Genomic DNA, 20,000 nt, shown 5'->3' on the forward strand with positions numbered 1-20,000 from the left:
CGAGTTTCTTCGGACGCAAATATAAAAAATGACGGTATATGTTCGCTAATTTTTTGAACGAATATAAAAAATTTACTTATACTTACTTATACGTAAATAAATTTAATACGATCCGAGAAAAACGTTTTCTTTTTTCATTTTTTTCTTCTTTTTTTTTTCCTTTTGATTTCTCATCACTTTTTTTTAGCTTCAGTCGAAGGAGCATCTGGATTATTTCTCGGAAAGTTTACGTTTCTACGTTTATGCGAGGAAATATAATGAAAAGAAAAAAAATAAGCTACATAAGAAACAAAAAAAAAAAATAATGAAAGAAACACGCCCTTATCTACGATTTCGCGACACGAGCATTGATTTCTTAATCCAACGTTAATCCATAACAGTAACGCTTTTTAACAATTACAATTAACAGTTAAAAAGAAAAAATATACTATAATTAATAAAGAAAAACAAAAGAATTAACCTATTGCGAAACAAATATCGTTTTTCATGACAAAGACACGAATGAAATAAATATCAAATGCGTGGAAAACGTACTATACATAACGCGTTATGTAAATGTGTGTAATCAAAAATATCGAAAAAAGAAAAACAGAAATGAAAAACAAAAACAAAAGAAAAACGGAGAAACGGTTAAGTACGATTTTCGTATCGTTGTGTACTAACCAATCAAACGAAGTACGTTCGACGGAACCGAGAAAAAGAGAGAAAGAGAAAAGGAGAGGGAGGGAGAGAAGGAAAGAGAGAGAGAGAGAGAGAGAGATCACGTGACAGAAACTACGAGAAACTACGTCAATTCTAATTTACATGGGATAACGAAAGAGAGAAAAAAGAAAAAAAAAAGAAGGAAGATTCCTCGAAGGAAAAAAAGATGAAAAACAAAAAAAAAAGACGAGAAGAAAGAAAGAGTCGAGAAAATGTTAGAAAAAGAAACGCAAAGAACGAAAAATAAAAAAAATAAGAAAGGAAAAGTAAAAATTGTACGATCGATTTTACGAACACGAAGCTTCGAGTTTTATCCCTAGGAGCCAACTTCACGATGCATGCTTTAAAGATTGCACTTGAATAGAGCTACACGTTCTCTCTCTCTCTCTCTCTCTCTCTTGATTTTTTCTTACTGCTTTCCCTCTCTCTCTCTCACACACATACACACACACACACACACACACAATTCTATCTTTCTCTCTCTTTCAGTTTCTGCGTGCCGAGATTGGTGCACACAATTAAAGAGCGACGACACGCAACGACACGATGATGATATTGATGATTATTATTAACGTAGTCGTAACTATAGCAAGTAGTAGAGTTTGACATTTCCTTCGTTAACGACGCAGATGTAATACACATTTCTAATTATTTGTATTCTTTTTGCGAGCAGGTATACTTTTTTCTTTTCTTATTTTTCTCTTCGAGTTTGGTCGAGCGTGGAAACACGTTTTGAGGTTAAAAAGACGAATCCTATGTACATACACAATATATATATATATATATTCATATTCTACGTATATGTTGTATATGTATGTGTATATAGGTGTGTACGTGTTATGTATAAATGTAGTAACAATGCAACGGACGAGAAATTCGTACGGTGAAAGTTTCGTTGTAGGTTGGATCGAATCGAAAATTTAAGTCTCGCTTTTCCTGCACCCTATCGTGACATTTGCGAACCTATCGAGAGGCTTTCTTTTTTTTCTGCGAGTAAGTTTTTCATTCGAAGAAAAGTTTGTAACAACGATAAAGAGAGAGAAAGAGAGAAAGAAAGAGATAGATAGATAGATAGATAGACAAAGAGAGAGAGAGAGAGAGAGAGAGAGAAAATAATCCTGTGCTTACGTATATATTTAGATACAGAATACATACATTCTCGTTCGTCATGTCGAAAAGTTGCACATGTACGTGAGTAAATAATACTAATAGAAATGTTTTGTGCTTATGTGTTATAACAGAGAAAATCGAGGGGGATGATTTTGTATATGTGTTTCCGATATCCGAACGGAAAATGTCGAGGATCGAACGAATCCTCGAAGCCATCGATCATCCTCTGAAATGAGAGAGAGAGAGAAAGAGAAAGAGAAAGAGAAAGAGAGAGAGAGAGAGAGAGAGACGAAAATAGTGAGGAACGCGCGTGAACGACGATAATGTTCAATCCTGACGATTGTCCTTGATAGTGATCGTATAAAAGACGTTTTGGTAAGTAATTATTTCTTCGACATGTGTATACGTATATATGTATATAAAACACATATACATATACATATACATATATATATATATATAACGTACGAAAGAATGTGCGTTCGTGTTTATATGTATATATTTGTATATTTTCCGGGGGTTGAATTTGATAATAAATATGTATCTGTATGTATGTTAATGCGTTGATTGTAATAGTAATGTAGGATCTAAACAGATTACGAGAATGTTAAATGTTTGTAAACGAAACGACGCCTACCATCGTTTCATCGGCATTGTCGTTATCGTCGTCTAGTTATCCTACGTTCATATGCATATATATATATATATATATATATATATGTGTGTGTGTGTTCAGATAGAAGATATAAAAAAACGATTAGAGATTTTTTTTATCACAATACGAGTCCTATCTCTTCTATTGTCACGTACGTACGTACATATGTACGTAAATACATGTATACACGTACATATACACGTATATATGTGTATTTCAAAACGTGATCTTGTAAGTCCGTTCGTTCTTAGTCATGTCGTTTAGTCGGTGATCCTTTTTTGTACGTAGCACATACATACAAAGAGCAATGTCTGGAATTGATAAGTACCGTCGTTTTGTGACTCCTCCCTCAAACGGCCTATTAAGCTTCATTTGATTTCCTGCTGGTGTGGGGAGACCGAGGAGAAAATAATGGCAAACATTCGGGATGGATGCTTCGGTTTCTTCGTCTCTCGATTTCGTCGTTTATATATATATATATATACATACATACATACATACATACATACATACATATATACATACATACACATATATTATATATATCTGTTTCTCTCTCTCTCTTTCTCTCTCTCTTTCTCTCATTTTATTTTCCTTTTCTTTTCTATTTTTTTCTTTTATTTTTTCTTTTCTTTCTGTGTTCTCGCTTGTTCTATTTTGCTTTTCTTTTTCGCTTCTCCCTCTCGACTACCGATAATAGATTTTCTCTACTACAGTGCAGTGTTTAAAACGATAAGAAAAGTTATATTATCGCGACTTATTTCAGAAAGAGAGGGAGAGAGGGAAAGAGGGAGATAGAGGTCTTTCTGTTCATATCATTTTATTTAGCCATTCGCGATCGTAGTTGTTCGTGTGTTCTTATTTATCTTTTAAGTTCCTTATAGGTTTTGAAAAGCTTCGTTGTAAATTAAATCTTATTCTTTATTTTCATAGGCTATCGCTATAAGTGAAGATGGCAGACGACGAAGGAACCGAATGGCTGCAAGAACTTCTGCACGACGTACAACTTACCCAGTTCTTTACGAGAATTAGGGACGATTTACAGGTCACTCGGTTGCATCATTTTGATTACGTTCAGCCAGAAGATTTAGAAAAGATCGGATTAGGCAAGCCAGGCATCAGAAGACTTTTAGATGCTGTTAAGAAGAGACGTAATACTCAATGGAAAAAGAATTTAATTACTAAAATCAGACCTGGTGGTAGTACAAAAAGTAATAAACGATCTTCTCAGCCAATCGAAGGATCTTCCGTGCTAACGTGTCTTATCCAGGACAAGGACGTGACTCTGTCTATTAAATTAGGCGACGGTAGTTTTGGTGTGGTCAGGCGAGGAGAATGGATGTCTCCTACTGGTAGAACGTTACCTGTCGCGGTAAAAGTTTTGAAGGCGGATGCTTTGACCCAACCAAGTATTATCGAAGATTTTGTGTCCGAGGTTCAGGCTATGCATACTTTGGATCATCACAATCTTATAAGGTTTTCCTTTTCTATCTCTGTTAGTTATTTACTAAAAAAATATCATAATATATATTCTTTCTCTATCGTATTTCAGGCTGTACGGAGTCGTATTGTCTCAGCCTATGATGATGGTAACGGAACTTGCGCCTTTAGGAGCTCTCTTGGATTATTTACGAAAACAATGTTGCCGCATATCCGTTTTAACGTTATGTAATTACGCTTTACAAGTAGCTACTGGTATGGCATATTTGGAGGCCAAACGTTTCCTTCATAGGGATCTAGCTTGCAGGAATGTTCTTTTAAGTACAGTGGATAAAGTGAAAATAGGTGATTTTGGTTTAATGAGAGCTCTGCCTCAGCAAGAGGATTGTTATGTTATGACGGAACATAAGAAAGTGCCGTTTCCATGGTGTGCTCCCGAATCTTTAAAGGCACGCCAATTTAGTCACGCTTCGGACGTATGGATGTTTGGTGTGACGTTATGGGAAATGTTAACGTTCGGAGAGGAGCCGTGGGTTGGATTGAATGGATCGGAAATTCTTCGTAAGATAGATAGAGAGGGAGAAAGATTGCACGAGCCTGAAGCAATGCCACCTGTAATGTATGATCTTATGTTACGTTGTTGGGCCAGAGAACCGTCGGAAAGACCGAGTTTTGCTTCTTTGAAAGAATTGTTAACTGGAATGGTACCGTCGGTAATGAAAGCCTTAAGTGATTTCGACGAAGCTGAGAAAATGACTATAGAGCAGGGTGATCAAATCGTTATTATAGATGGTAGACCAGAAAATTATTGGTGGAAGGGACAAAATCAAAGAACTTATCAAGTTGGGTTATTTCCTCGTTGTTTGGTGGATCCGATGAGAAAAAAACAACCGGAGGATATAAGTAAACCTTTAGAAAATTCATTTATTCATACGGGACACGGTGCTCCTTTTGGAAAAAGTTGGGGTAGTCCTATTTATATAGATGACGTCTATCTTCGAAATCCAATGGAACCGCCGGACATTGTAGCTGTGGCCGGAGTTACGGATAATCAAAAGAAAAAATTTTCGTGTGGCACGCCACGCTCGCGCAAACAATTTAATTACACGAAACTGCAAAACGACATAAGGGCTAGTCCTGTGAAATCAACTGTTCCTGTACCTGGTACCAGTCAAGAGGGTAGTCTGATAGATTTATCGCCAGAGGAAATAACTAATACGAATTCATCTCACTCCGATACGAACACGTGTCGGCGTGTAATTAATATTCTTGATGAGCCTATAGAAACGGTCGAAACGAGAACACAAGAAGAACATAATCAACAGGAAGATCCTCGAACATATGCTAATTTCCCGGGCAATCTGGATCCAACATATTCCGATCCATTTGATACTTCTTCCGTATTTATGAAACCACCGCATTCTCGATATTACAGTCACGTACCATCCGATCCGACTAATCATTATAATAAGACCCAATCCTATGGAAATATTCAGAATGAAGAAGTTAGTACCAGTCAGAATATAAATGTTAATCAATACTCGACGAATTTGAGTAAGAATAATATAAATGAAAGTGTTAATTTAAATGTTAATGTTAATAGTTCAGAAGGAAATGCTTTCCCAGAGGACCATTATAGTGAAATCGACAAACTTCAAACTCCATCCGTATCAAATTGGACAAGTTGGCCGGAAGACTTGCAAAATGATACACAAACTTATGCTAACGTTGCAACTCACAATTTGCCTACAACTTCCAATGGACAACCTTCACCGCCACTACCACCGCCATTGCCACCTCCCCCTCCTCCTATAGGTCCCAACGAAAGCCCACCTAAACCTAAATCTAATCACGATCTTGCCCAAAATCTGAGCGAGTTAACTATCAATTCGCACAGTGTTACTTCGCCTAAAAAATTGGATCCGGCGTTTCTTGCTGAATTAGAGAAACATTTAGGAGAGAAAGAAGCAAGTAAAAATACCAATGCTACTCAACAACATTCTAACGAATCGCATACGTATACGTTGATCAATAAGTTGCAAGATAATTCGACTATACCGGCACTGCGACCACCACCGCAATCGATTAAACCAAAATCTCCGCAAATGGATCAAAGAACGAGCACTCATTTACCAAGTAAAGTGCAAAATTCGATGCAATCTAAAAATACGAATATTCAGAAGCCAACGGTCCAACAAGAAAATCGCTTCGTTGAAAGCACCACGGATGCCATTGTAGGACAAATGTGGCAACAAGCACACTCCCAAGTACATTTGCAAAGTAATTATTCCGTATCGACGGATCCAAATGTTAATCGCATATCACCGGTCGTAAATATGCCTCAGATAAACGTGAATTTACTTCAAGTTGCTCCTAGCAATTTGATTCAAGCGACGAGTAACTTGAATAGCTCTCAATATGGTTCTAAAGGTGCCACAGAAACGGCTTCCAATCACGCACAAAATTTTACATCCACGAGTCAGAACTACTTCCAACAACAAAACGTTCCCCTTCTAACTATAAGTCGTAATCATGGTATAACTCAAATACAAAATGATTTACAACAGCCACAATCTAGTGCCAGTAATACAAATACTATTTCAAAGCCTGCTATGTTTGCCACTGGTACGATGTTTTCAGAACAAGTGTACGTTGAATTGAAACAGACAGTACCTAATTTAGAACAATTATCTCAAAATGAATTTAATACCCTTTATAATAAGACTGTTCAACAGAATATACTCAGAAATTACTATGCTTCCGGTGCATCGCCAGCAAATACCATTGTGGATCAAAATCTAAGTCATAGTCATGTAAATTATCAGGATACAGCTAGCTATAATCTTCAACAACAACAGATTCAAGCTGTTCAAGCATCTCGAAACTATGCACTTCAAAATCACCCTTGCGATTTTAGCCCGCATTTAAAACAACCGCCTGTATATAATCCTCCTCCGGCATGGAGTCCACTTAAATCGGTGCAAAATGGTTTTATAAGAAATCAGCATACCGTAATGAAATCAAATTTAACAGCTAATCAGAGTGGGAATCCGAATGTATTGCAGTCTGTACATAATAAGCCGCATCAAGCTAATGCTGCGACGTCACAAACATTACCAATTTCCAACGTACAGTCTCACATGAACGAAACTGTTGTCAATACTCAATTAGCGCCTTCCACGTCGGCATATCCATCTGGTGTTAGTCCACCTTTGACAGGTGCTTCTCAACAATTAGTTATGTCTCTCAATGACGAATTTCGTGCAACTAAAATAATGAGAGTACAAAGAGATATAGCGGATGCGTCGCAACAAGAAATTTTAGCTGCGTTACAAGCCACTGGATGGGACACTGCACAAGCGGCCAAACAGATTATGAAAGACAGACTTGTTAAATTAGAATCCCTTAAAAGGTAACTTTTTATATCATATTTAACGTTACTCATTATAATTTCTATTATTAACGTTGTTGTTATTATATTGTTATAGGTTAGGTTTGGCAGATAGACAGCAATGCGAAAATGCTCTTAAGCAGACTGATTACGATGTAGAAAGAGCGGCTTCTCTGCTGCTAGATCAAGCTAAATAAAAAATGAATATGTATTAATTTAAGAAATGCAAATGATATTAATATCAAGTATTTCATGATCGCAAGTACAGTAATCTCAGTTTTTTGAATGCTTCAAAACATTTTTATAGAGCGTATGAACTTGGAAATCGTTGTTTTACCGAAAAGTTCATTACTCTGATATTTAGAAAACGTTGCATTCCAATAAGACGATAAAGGACAAATTTGGAGTATGCAGTTTTACTTAATTGTACAGCAAATGGCCAAATAGAGAAAGGAAATGTTTTTATTCCATTAAGCGAAGGATGATATTGCATAATGTTTATGCATAATAATTATTCAGATATAAGCGAAACGCAAAATGAAAAGATGTGATGTTCTCTCGTCATATTATTTTGAAGATATATATATATATATATATATATATATATATTTACATATGCATACACACACACAAATACACATACACATACACGTACGTACATTTTTTAACAAAGTATGCTCAGTGAACAGTCCTTCAAATTAATTTCATACATACCCATTTAATAGAAATAAGAAGGCTGCTGTATACCTAACTTGTTTTAAAGTTAGACATTATTCGATTAGCGGTTTATTCAAATGATATCACGTATTAACCTTTAAAGAGTCGTATTAAGATTGTTAAGGTCATTTTCTAATTAAGACCATGATCACGGAGAAAAAAAAGGAAAACAAACGATGTAGCGAAAAAGATCAATCTGAAACTGTGATATGCGTTACTAAAGGCTCTAGGTGGTATTATCGAAAAAAAAGAAAAAAAAAAAAAGAAAAAGTATTCTCTCTTTCTTTTTATTATTACCGAATATGAACAGTCGTTGGTCCGTTGGGAAAATCGAGAAAAAAAAAAAGAAAAAATGGAAAAATAAAAGAAGAAGTGTACATAATAACTAGAATTATAATTAGAATGAAATAATCGAGTTTTTAATTTAGAAAGTCTAAAGATTAGATATGTATTTGCATACGTTTATCGTGTGTTACGTAGAAGACTTAAAACCGGTGATATATTGCGATCAATATGATAGAATTGGCGGCAAGTACAAAATTATAAAAGAAAAAAAAAAAAAAAAGAAAGAAAAATGATATAAAAAGAATAAACATAGTTCGTGTCCATGATAAATATAAATATGTAATTCGAATTTCAATGATTTATTTAAGTGTAAGTATTTGTGCATAAAAAACGTAATGTAATATAATCATACGATGTAATAGCTCTCTTATATCATGTTGCTCTTTTAATTTATTTTTTAAACAATACAAGATACATATGTATATTTTGTCGATAGCGCGATGTAACTAAAAGCGCTCTTATAATTTCATTAAATAACATGAATGAGTCAATTGTCACGATTATTTCTTTTTTGATACCCCTATCCTTAATTAAGGCCTTAATATTACTTGGAAAAAAACTTTCATATATTAATAATATAATCCATATATTAAAAATGAAGCTTTTTAAAAAAAAGTCATTTAGAGATTAAAGATATAGATTAAAAATATAGATTAAATAAAGATTAAAAAATATCTCGTATTGGAAGTGTGACCTACTTCGAGAATTACGCATTAGAGATTAACTATTGACGTAACGTGTTCTTATTGATTTTTTCCATGAGAAGTATATTTCGTATAGTGGCGCTGTTCTGAAATCTGCAATGATAAAAAATTGAAATGTGCGCTTTATTTCCTTGATGTAAACAATTTTCTGTTTGATTTTACGTGTACAGGCTGTAATATATTTTATAACAAAAATTCTAAACAAAAAATATAATATATACACTGATATTGCATTGTAAAAGCAGTGTCCTAATTTCTGCTTGTAGTTCATATTTTATCCGTACGAGTCGCTGAGGTCGTCCGGGCTTCGAGCAAAAGATATTGATTCACTCTTAGTTATTGACATTTATTTATAATGATTTTGAGGGACAGTAGCTAGAAGTGATAAGTTCCAGTTTTACTTTAGTTCCGTATTCTGTACATTGCTTTAGTTAGTTAAACCCTGTTAAACACGCTGCTTTTTATATCCATTCAGTGAAACGACCTACGATGAACGTAATAATTAATTATTGAATATTTATTTTCAAATAATTTTTCCCATTGAGATTATAATCTGGCCACAAGACCATGTCCGTGGTAATCGAAACTACAATAGGTGATATTACAGTAGATTTATTTATCGAAGAACGTCCACAAAGTAAGTTTAAATATTTACTTTTCTTATATAAATTAAGTAACATTTATAAGAATTTTTTTTATTAGTCAGGTATATATAGAATCGTAACGTATATGTCACTTATTTTCAGCATGTCGAAATTTTTTAAAATTGTGCAAAATAAAATATTACAATTGGAATTTATTTCATTCGGTACAAAACAATTTTATCGCTCAAACTGGAGATCCTACGGGTACTGGGAAAGGTGGAGAGAGTATTTATGGGATAGTATTGGGTGAACAAGCTAGATATTATGAGGCTGAACAAATGCCAAAAATTAAACATACCAGAAGTGGCTTGTTATCTATGGTTAATTGCGGCGACAATATGTTAGGATCGCAATTTTTTATCACACTTGCGCCGGACCTCTATTCTTTAGACGGAGAACATTGCGTGTTTGGAGAGATAGTAGAAGGACTCGAAATTATTTTAAAATTTAATGAAACCATTTGTGATGGAGATTATAGACCTTATCAGGACATTCGTATATCGCATACCGTCATTTTAGAAGATCCATTCGATGATCCTAAAGGTCTAGAAATACCAGATATGAGTCCAGAACCTACTAAAGAGGCATTGATGGTATGTAATGTAAAAGCGAATTATATTTTTCTTTACAAGCAAATTTTATAATCTAATAAAGCTGAATATTTCTATAGAGCGATAGAATTGGCGCGGACGAACTTATAGATGATACAGCAGGAATGTCCGTGGAAGAAGTTATGGAAATGCAAAAGGACAAAGAAGCAAAGGCACGAGCTACGATATTAGAAATTGTTGGGGATATACCGGATGCTGATATCGCACCACCGGAAAATGTTCTGTTCGTTTGCAAATTAAATCCGGTTACTAACGACGATGACTTAGAGATTATTTTTAGTCGCTTTGGGAAAATTGTTGGGTAGATATTTGTTGTTTAATTTTGAGCGTATAAATAATATTTGAGATTTAAAGTAATATTCGACGTATACAAATTTTTAGATGCGAAGTAATAAGAGATAGACAAACGGGCGATTCCTTGCAATACGCTTTCATTGAGTTTGCTGAACGTAAGAGCTGCGAGGAGGCATATTTTAAGATGGACAATGTTTTAATCGACGATAGAAGAATACACGTTGATTTCTCACAATCTGTAGCAAAGATGAGATGGAGGGGAAAAGGGAAAGGTATTAAATATTATGACGACAAGGAAGAAGAGGAGAACGAAGACAGGAAAGGTAACGATCGTTTTCAAGAGAAAGGTGATCATCGAAATAGCAAACGTTATCATGAGAAGGAGGAAAGATCCAAGAGGAAAAATAACAGCGAGGGAAGATACGAAGAGGATATATTGGAACATAGAAAACATCAGTATAGGAAAAATGACAATAGAAGTGATAGGGAACGTTCTCGCGATATTAGAAATTATGTTTCAGAAAAGGAGAAAAATAGGGAAAATAAGAGAAGGGATGAGGCGTACGAACATAAGAGAGAGAAGGAGAAGAAAAAGAAAAAGGATAAGACCGATGGTAATAGAGGTAGAAATAAAAGTAGAGAGAGGAATAGAGGTAGAAGTAAAGAGAGAAATAGGGATAAAAGTAGAGAAAGGAAAAGTGATAGAAGTAAAGAAAAGAGTAGGTACAGGGAGAAAAGCAGAGATAGGAAACGTTAAAAATATTGGATATAAAAGTTTATGTTTAAAAAATAAGTTAATACGACAACAAAATCGATTAAATAAAAAGGATGTATATATGTATACATAACATATATATTGATTTTCATTTTGTAATTATATTTATCGTAGGTCGACCAATCAGATCATTCGTTACGATTTATCATGAGTTGGCAACACTGCTTAGAAGCACTCCCTTTATAGATAGATTTCGTATACGTTGACGGGTGTAAGATTTTTAATTTTTACGTAAACGCGTGTGATTTTTTATTAATAAGTTCCTAATATATCATTTAGATATTGTTTGAAATTTTTTACGTCGTTGGAAATTGTTACGTACGTTATTTGGTGAGTGTTTTTTAACGTTCATTACGCATCACGTATTTTGAGGTTACGTTGGTCGCATCAATACATTACGCGTTCGCACTTATAAGAATTTGGTAACTCAATCGATAAAATTATACGAGCTTTCGATCTTTTTTTATTATTATTGTTATTATTGTTCTTTGCTTTCTTCAAAAATAATAGAAAAATATTACCTATAATTTATTGGTGCTGGTATTTATCCAAAGTAGTCATTATACTTTAATATTTATCCAAAGAGTCATTATACGTTTCAAGTAGACTGTAACTTTGTCGTTTAACTCTGGCGCACAATTTGAATAATTGCACACGTGTTATTCAGTTAGTAATTCCATTAGTAACTCACATTTTCTTTTATTCTCTCAAGAGAGAATAGAATTATTACGGGTGAACGGACAATAATGATTATACAGGTTAGCTTATTTAGTTTTTCTGTTACACGATTTTATTTTTTTGCTACATCACGCTGTAATACATGCGTTATTTAATATCTACACATCGAAATCTAATTAATACTTTTGAGTCTTAATTCTCCTATTTTTACATGCTCTCTTTATGTGATCGCATGTAAAAGACTAAGGGTAAGCGTTTAACAAAATCGCCAATCGAATGTCAAAGAAATGGAAATAATAAGGATAATATTAATAATAATTTTGCTCAATTTTTCGAAGTTTGTCGGATTTGTGATTATATTATTATATATATATTTCGTTTTTTCTTTTTTTTTGTACGTCGATATACGTAAGTACGTGAGTATATATATATATACATATATATATATACATATATATATATATATACACACACTCGAGACCGTCATTACGTATTCGTTTACCACCATTTTGTTTTATTTATTTTTCTTATTCTTTTTTTTTTTTTTCTTTTTTTAAGGTGGTGATAACATCAAACAAACTTCGAAAGGAATACATTTAATAATAAGTAATAGGTAAAATACATATATATATAGCCTTGTACATTTGGTTAAAGATCATTAACCGCAGGTACGTTACGCGTTTAAATAAATGTAGCATTTATTTAATTTAAAAAAAAAAGGAAAGAGAAATAAAAGAAGAGAGAGAGAGAGAGAGAGAGAGAGAGAGAGAGAGAGAGAGAGGGAGAGAGGGAAGAAGGTAGGAAGAGAGAACGACACATACAGAGAGATACACGCAGAAATAGATCACACATATAAGCGACGCCATAAAAAAAAGGAATAATTAGTTTTTTTAAACGACAAAGATTACAGAAATTCAAGATATTAAATAAATAGAATAGAAGTAACACGATACATAGACAAACGTTGTTTTCTTTTCTATCTTGAAGAAGCAAAGAATAATTATATAATAATAATGATTCATAAATAATTTAACGAAGGGTGCAGATAGCCGTTTTCTTTTTTTCTTTCTTCTTTCTTTTTCCTTGCCGTTAAACTTAATATTGTCACATTTATAATAATTCGATATTCAGTTTATTTGATATACCCAAAGGAAATACTATTGTGAATAAATGCATAGTAGTTCGTGTTCGAATACTATTAAGTTATTTTTTTTTTTAATTTAATCATACGTGTGATGTTGGGTACTGATATCGTATAAAATTCTTTTCTTAATATGCAAACAAATTATTGAGACAATTTTATCGATGCCTTTTCTTTTTTTTTTTTTTTCTTTTCCTTTCATTTTTCCATTTTTCCACTATTTTACCGATTGTTTATAGAAAATCAAAAAAATGAGAAAGAAAAAGAGATCAATAATAAATATAAATTTTAATTTCGCGACTTTTGCACCCTTCTTTTACTTAAAAGCTAACCAATAAATATAAATTCATTTCACCATTTTCACGAATCGTCGAACGGGCACGTCGAGGATATTCCACTCTTCAGGAATTAATTATAAGTACTTTTTTTTTTTTGTTTCCTTTCTTTATCTTTTTTTTTTTTATATCCATATTTCTTTTTTTTTTTTTCAAATCGGTGGCCGAGTTATCGAAAAACTTCTTTTATATATTCTGCTTTGTTGGCTTTATTTTTTACTATTGACGTAATTTGTTACATATGTTCAAAATTTTATATTCTTTTCAAGATATATCATTACATTTATATATATTTGTGTGTGTTTGTATGTAGGAAACAAGCTTTTATTTATTTTTTTTTTTCCTGAACAGTTAAAGAATATCCGATCGACGTGAATACTTTTTTAAAATCCTTCCTCCGTTTACAATAATAAAATATTTTTCATTTAAAGCGCATAGTATGTGTTATAACCGAGAATTTTTTTCGGCACTACATATTATTACATATTCACAACAATGTTTACAACAAGATCTAGGCGAATTTCATCGAACATATTATTTCGAACATGCTACTCACTACAATATATATGTCTATTTGTTCGAAATTTTTTAGTTGTTGCTATAGTTTTCTTTTTTTTAATCTTTTTTAACTTTTTTTTTCTTTTTTCTTTTTTTCAATTTTTTTGGTAGAATGTCTTTTTTCTTCTTTTTTAATTTTTTTTTTGTTTTTGTTCCTTCATCCATTTATTTTTATTTCCATTACACTCGATTTCATTTCTCGTTTATTGGACATTTCCTGAATTTTCTTTCTCGTTTTTTTTTTTTCCCATTCGTTGCTTCTTTGTTCCCTCTCTTTTTTATTTTGTGTTTTCTTTTTTGGTATTTGTTTTTTATCTTTTTTTTCTTTTGTAATAATAAAAAAACAAAAAACGAAAAAAAATAGAAAAAGAACAAAAAAGAAAACAAAAAAAAAGAACGAAACCTGTTTCTTTTTTTTTTTTTTTCAAGATGGTGTAGCAACGCACCACATGAAAAAGAGGAAGGTGTAGATGTAGATAGATTAAGAAGAAATATAGATGTAGATAAAACATAATATAGATAGATTAAGAATAGATACACATATAAATAAAATATAGACGTAAATCAAAAATGTGAAAAATAGATGGTTAGATAGATAGATAGATAGGTAGATAGATAGATTAATAGAAGATACAAGTAGAAAGGAGTTCGATGATTTTCGCCACTACTATGGTGTAATTAGATTTACATTTGCCTCTTGCGGCCCATGTTGCAAATCTTGAAATGGCAGAGGCTCATATCTACAAAAATATGAAAAAGATATTAAACATATATATCGTGTACGTTTAGGTGGGTGATTCAAATTTATTACGTCAAACTACGCTAAAATGTTTTACAAGTAAATCTTGGATCACCCTATATATAAAACTAGTATAAATAATATTAAGTAGTATGTAATAAGAATTATAATAATTTAATCGTTTTAATTATTTAATAATTATTTAATAATTATTATCATTTTTTTAATTATTTTTTTATTTTAATGAAATTTAATCAATAAGTATATTATAGAAAATTCGTTTTCTGAATTGAGACTTTTTAAGATGGCCGATTTGATTCCATATTTCTGCCCATTCTATCTTTAAAATTGGGATTAACCTGACAAATTAATTTTCCGATAATTAATGTCTGATATTACAATTGTTTCAAACGAAATATTGCGAAATTTAAATTAATCAAAACAATAGAAATGGTTTTAAAACGTTGCTGAATATGACGACAACGATCGATCTGGCGCCGATTTTATTAATGAGAGAAATAGTAATCGGATCGATCATGGGTATCGATCGATCGTTTCCGATTTATTACGTTCGTCTAAGGGGGATTGTCGTCCTCGTCTTCGTCCTCGTCGTCGTTGGTTCGGTAACGTCACTCATTCGTGGTCACCCCCCCGAGAAATGTCAATTGGCGTCAATTAATTGCCCATTCGTCTTCAATTCTAATCGATTCGACGAAAATAATAATAATAATGATGATGACGACCATGACGATGAAGACAAAAAATGACGATGACGCTGCTGCTAATAATAATAATAATAATAATAATTGTGATGATGATAATGATGATGATGATGATGATAATAACAATAATAATAACAGTAATATAAACATTATTTTACTTAAAAGCAAGCCAATGATATGTTTTCGTTTGAGACATTTTAATGAAATTATTTTTCAAAGAATCAATTGAGATGAAGATAACGCATAAGAGTATATTTGTATAAATTATAACTATCGCCATCATGATTTTCATCATCGTTGTGATCATCATTATCATCACGTCATCGTATAAATATGGAATCGATTGAATCGGCCTCTTTTTTCTTTTCTTTTCTTTTTTTTTTTTTTTTTTTTTTTTTTTTTTTTTTTTTTTTTTTTTTTTTTTTTTTTTTTTTTTTTTTTTTTTTTTTTTAATTGATTAATTTATCGTTCTCGTTTTACCAAGAATTATCTCTTTTATGATCAGCAAATTAGATATTAATTTAATTGGAAAGTATTGGTTCTCCTTTCGTTAACAACAACAACAATAATAATTATAACAATAATAATGACGATGGATCTCTTGAATTTGTCTCTTAGAATTCTTCAAAGTTTCTTTCTTTCTTTCTTTCTTTTTTCTGACAATAAAAGCTTTTCTATCCTTCTTTACGTATGATATAAGAGACAAGAAAAGATACGAAGGAGAAGTTAAGAAATCGAAGTGTCGGCTTGTTAACAAGATCTTATTGAATAAAACGATCGTTAGATCAATATTTTTGCCCTCATGCAGATTTATACGTCAAACACTTTAATTATAATAGATCATAGATAATCCACAATAAGTTTTTACAATTGATACAGCTAACTGTATTATTATTATTATTATTATTGTTGTTGTTGTTGTTGTTGTTAATATTTTTTGTTATTATTTATTCATTTATATATTAAAAAGCAAACATATGCTGATCACAAGTTATTAAATGTTCTTTGTCGATGGTTCATGAAATCGATTTATTGAATGATTTTAGTATGTCTATTCGTTAAAACGTTTATATATTTATTTATTACACATATATTTATTTATTAATACGTAAAAAAACAGAGGTAAAAGTGATACTTGCAGCTAGTTCGTTTCATTGAGCCTAATGGTCCGTGATGCACTATCGCACTTGGTACCGGAAGTATTTCTGCGTCATCTTGAGAATAATCGTTTTGAGGCAAACGATGATCTCTTGCCTTTTCCTGTAACATTGCCTGAATCGTCAGCTGCTCCTCTGTCAATTCTCTCTCTTGTTCCATTATTTCTTGTTTTCGTTCCATTAATTCCTTTAACCTGCTTAAAAGAAGCTACGGACGAAAAATGAATTAAATATCAAAGTATTGTGTAATACTTTTTCGAATCGTTGGAAATTAATGGGGCGAGGGGGAAATAACATGTCTTACGTAATATACCTTTAGATATTTATTTTTGTAATTTTCTTTTTTACATTTAGATTGTAATAATTAAAGAAACAAATCTGCGCACGAAATTGATAAAATGGTTAATTGATCAGCTAATTGGAAGAAGTGCGCGTTCGAAAACATTTTTTATTTTTATTCTTTTTTCTTCCTTTTCTCTTAAACGAAAAATTAAAAGGATCTAATTCTCACCACGCTCTCAGTATCTTCGGCAAAGTTATCGTTAGTGTATACCATGTCTGCCGGTAAATGGTGCCGGTCAGCACGTACAACAACGGTGCTGTAGACCAGCATAAATGCAACGAGATACGAGCTCGTCATTACCTCAATGACTGCCGTTTCCTGTAAAATAAAAATGAGAGTTAAAAAGAGAATAAAAAAAAATGATGATCCAAAACTTTTTACTTTTTTATTTATTCATTTTTTTTTTTATTTTAAATTTCATTTAATTGTCATTTCCAATCTCTATTAATTTGAAAATCAATCTCGAAGTTTTGTTATATCTTAAGATTCTTATGTATGTTTCTAAAGTATCTAATTCTATTTATGATTATGTATGAATCTATTTGTATCGACGATACGTATGAATATGCGTGCATGCGTGTTTCTTTATGCGTAGGACAGAAAGAATGAATGAGTGGTATGTTGACAACGATTGTATTTGAACAGTTACATTGGGTTTCAAATGTTTTAAATGAAGGAAAGAGACAAATGTTGTTTGTCTTGTAATCTGGGATAAATCAATATCAGCAGAGACTTTTGTCAGATTTATTTTCAATTCTTTTTCGTCTCTCTATCTGTTCTCCTTTTAATTTCTTATATAATCGTACATGTTTTCCTTTTCACATCTTGATGAAAAAATCAATACCATTCGAGGTTTAAATAAATTTCATGTAACCAAATAAAGAATCGCGGTTAAAAGGAAAATCGAGTGAAGTGTTTTATATTTTTATACTATTTTATATACTGCGTCTGTATGTGTTATAAGCGATGCAACAAGTGAAGAAATTGTATACTTGTATAACGAAAACTCATTTTTATCTAAATAAATATTATTAATAAATAAAATAATATAATTATTATTTGATATTTTTTAATATCATAAAATAATTTGATAAAATATTATTTGATATTTATCAAGCTATTATTTCAACATAGATTTCAATTGTCTCTTTGTTCTGTTTTTCTTTTTGGCCTTCGTTGATTATTCTTTTCTTTTTTTTTTTTTTCGATACTAAATAGCACAACGAAATTTAATTCAAGTTTTATAATGATAATTGTAATATGTATTTTACGTTTAATAGTTTCATCAATTATTTGATAATGCAATGATAAAACTGTTACGTTTGTGTAGTACATCGTTTGACGTAGGAAATTTGTCCCTCTCTCTCTCTCTCTCTCTCTCTTTCTCTGTCTCTCTATGTTGCATAACTAATATCTCGAAATTATTCCGCGCAAAGCATAACTCTCGGGAGCCTCACATTTAGCATAACATCCTATTTCATTAAGTTTCTCAAATAAGATTCTCTAGGAAAGCACATTATTCCTTTGACAACTAACATATTCTAAATTATACGTGGGAGGTGTAATTATCTTTACTTTGGGAAATATTAATTACACTATCATTTGAATATTTCGTATTGTTTTGGATTTATCTCGTTTGTTAGCCATTAATAAAAAAGAAAAAAGGAAAAAAAATCGGATAATTTCTCTTACGTTTCACGATTATCTTTCTAATATGAATAATGTAAAAAAGCATAGATACACACGCGTATACATGCACGCAAACACATATACATATACAAAATACATATACATATACATACATACATACATACATACATACATATATATATATATATACATATATATATATATATACACATATGTATATAGGAAATATTGCGATAATTTATCGAGTTCGGTGGATAATCCACGATGACCCTGTCAAGACTTCGCGAATTAATTTAATTCACACTTTTTTACAGGTTTATTATACTTTGAATCTTGATAAAGTTATGTCAGAGAATATAGACGAGAAATAATATATATATATTTTTTTTATAATAAACGTATTTAAAATCGACTTTGAATTATGCAATATTGACAAATTTCATTATACAAATCTATACTCGTAATTAGCGGATTCGCAAATCCTTTTAATGATTATCTTTCTTTTTTACGCGACACATTTATAAAAAAAAATATTACATAAACTTTTCACGATACAATATATGTGACACAATTGAAAGCACACAATGGAGAAACCAAAAAAAAAAAAAAAGATATAGTTAACATTCTTTTTAACGATATACTTAAAGTCAATTTCGTATTATGCAATATCGATAAATTTCATTTTGCGATTTGATGTGAATCTACGATTTTATTTTTTACTTTTAACGCTTGAAAAATTTTTAAACGATTATTTTTCTTTTTCTTTCTTTCTTTCTTTTTTTTTTTTTTATAGCGACATATTTATAAAAAATATTGCATGAACTTTTCACGATTAGAAATATAAGAAATCGAGGAGAGATCAATGAAAAAGAAAAAAGAAGAAGAAGAAAATAGAAAAGAATAACGAAAAATTTTACAACAATTTAAGACGATCTCATTTCGATAATCAATATCGATTTCTAACTCGCTTCTTTTTTCTTTTATTTCAATTTCTCCGATTTCGTTCGTACTCTTTCGTCTCTTTCTAGATATCATCTCCGATTTCTCAGCTTTTATCCTTTCAGATTCGTGATTTCTTTTCAAGACGTTATTATTATCGAAAGATTCACGACCAATAATACGCGAGAAAACGCGAACTTTATTATTCCGATCGGAGTTAGATAGAAAATTGTTCACTTTAATGATACACGTTTGATGTCTTTTTCCACTTCGAAATGAAAAGGAAAGTTTTAGTAATAAAAATACATTATCGATCTCACGAATGCAATATCGAAGTAATACGATTGACG

General features: G+C 31.6%; 4 protein-coding genes across 9 annotated transcripts in view; 3 read left to right on the forward strand and 1 right to left on the reverse strand.

The window, feature by feature from the left end:
- The first annotated feature begins 1,218 nt into the window (after positions 1-1,218).
- Positions 1,219-8,851, forward strand: LOC122630660. Of its 6 annotated transcripts, none has more exons than XM_043815415.1 (5): positions 1,219-1,375; positions 1,944-2,187; positions 3,401-3,943; positions 4,020-7,319; positions 7,396-8,851. In XM_043815415.1, the coding sequence occupies exons 3-5, from the start codon at positions 3,420-3,422 to the stop codon at positions 7,493-7,495; spliced, it is 3,924 nt and encodes a 1,307-aa protein (XP_043671350.1). In that variant the 5' UTR covers positions 1,219-1,375; positions 1,944-2,187; positions 3,401-3,419; the 3' UTR covers positions 7,496-8,851. The 6 variants fall into 6 exon arrangements, with proteins under 6 accessions (XP_043671350.1, XP_043671351.1, XP_043671349.1 ...); XM_043815416.1 differs by lacking the exon at positions 1,219-1,375 and adding an exon at positions 1,448-1,695; XM_043815414.1 differs by lacking the exon at positions 1,219-1,375 and having other exon boundaries at positions 1,738-2,187.
- Positions 8,852-9,427: 576 nt separating this feature from the next.
- Positions 9,428-11,465, forward strand: LOC122630668 (peptidyl-prolyl cis-trans isomerase sig-7). The gene is made up of 4 exons (XM_043815433.1): positions 9,428-9,701; positions 9,811-10,301; positions 10,379-10,620; positions 10,701-11,465. Exons 1-4 carry the CDS (start codon positions 9,632-9,634, stop codon positions 11,368-11,370), a joined length of 1,473 nt encoding a protein of 490 aa, XP_043671368.1. The 5' UTR covers positions 9,428-9,631; the 3' UTR covers positions 11,371-11,465.
- Positions 11,466-11,578: 113 nt separating this feature from the next.
- Positions 11,579-20,000, forward strand: part of LOC122630662 (DNA ligase 3) — a 36,291-nt gene continuing 27,869 nt past the window's right edge. Inside the window, exon 1 of the mRNA XM_043815424.1 lies at positions 11,579-11,718. The gene's annotated coding sequence lies outside the window, so the exon portion shown is untranslated. The remainder of the gene's footprint in view (positions 11,719-20,000) is intronic.
- LOC122630672 overlaps positions 14,674-20,000 on the reverse strand; it is a 51,861-nt gene continuing 46,534 nt past the window's right edge. Inside the window, exons 2-4 of the mRNA XM_043815440.1 lie at positions 17,230-17,379; positions 16,701-16,926; positions 14,674-14,840 (exon numbers count right to left, since the gene is read on the reverse strand). Of these exons, the coding sequence (XP_043671375.1) occupies positions 14,785-14,840; positions 16,701-16,926; positions 17,230-17,358 (411 nt within the window). The 5' untranslated portion in view covers positions 17,359-17,379 and the 3' untranslated portion in view covers positions 14,674-14,784. The remainder of the gene's footprint in view (positions 14,841-16,700; positions 16,927-17,229; positions 17,380-20,000) is intronic.

The sequence above is a fragment of the Vespula pensylvanica genome, chromosome 7 (assembly GCF_014466175.1).
Source record: "Vespula pensylvanica isolate Volc-1 chromosome 7, ASM1446617v1, whole genome shotgun sequence".
Classification (NCBI taxonomy): domain Eukaryota; kingdom Metazoa; phylum Arthropoda; class Insecta; order Hymenoptera; family Vespidae; genus Vespula; species Vespula pensylvanica.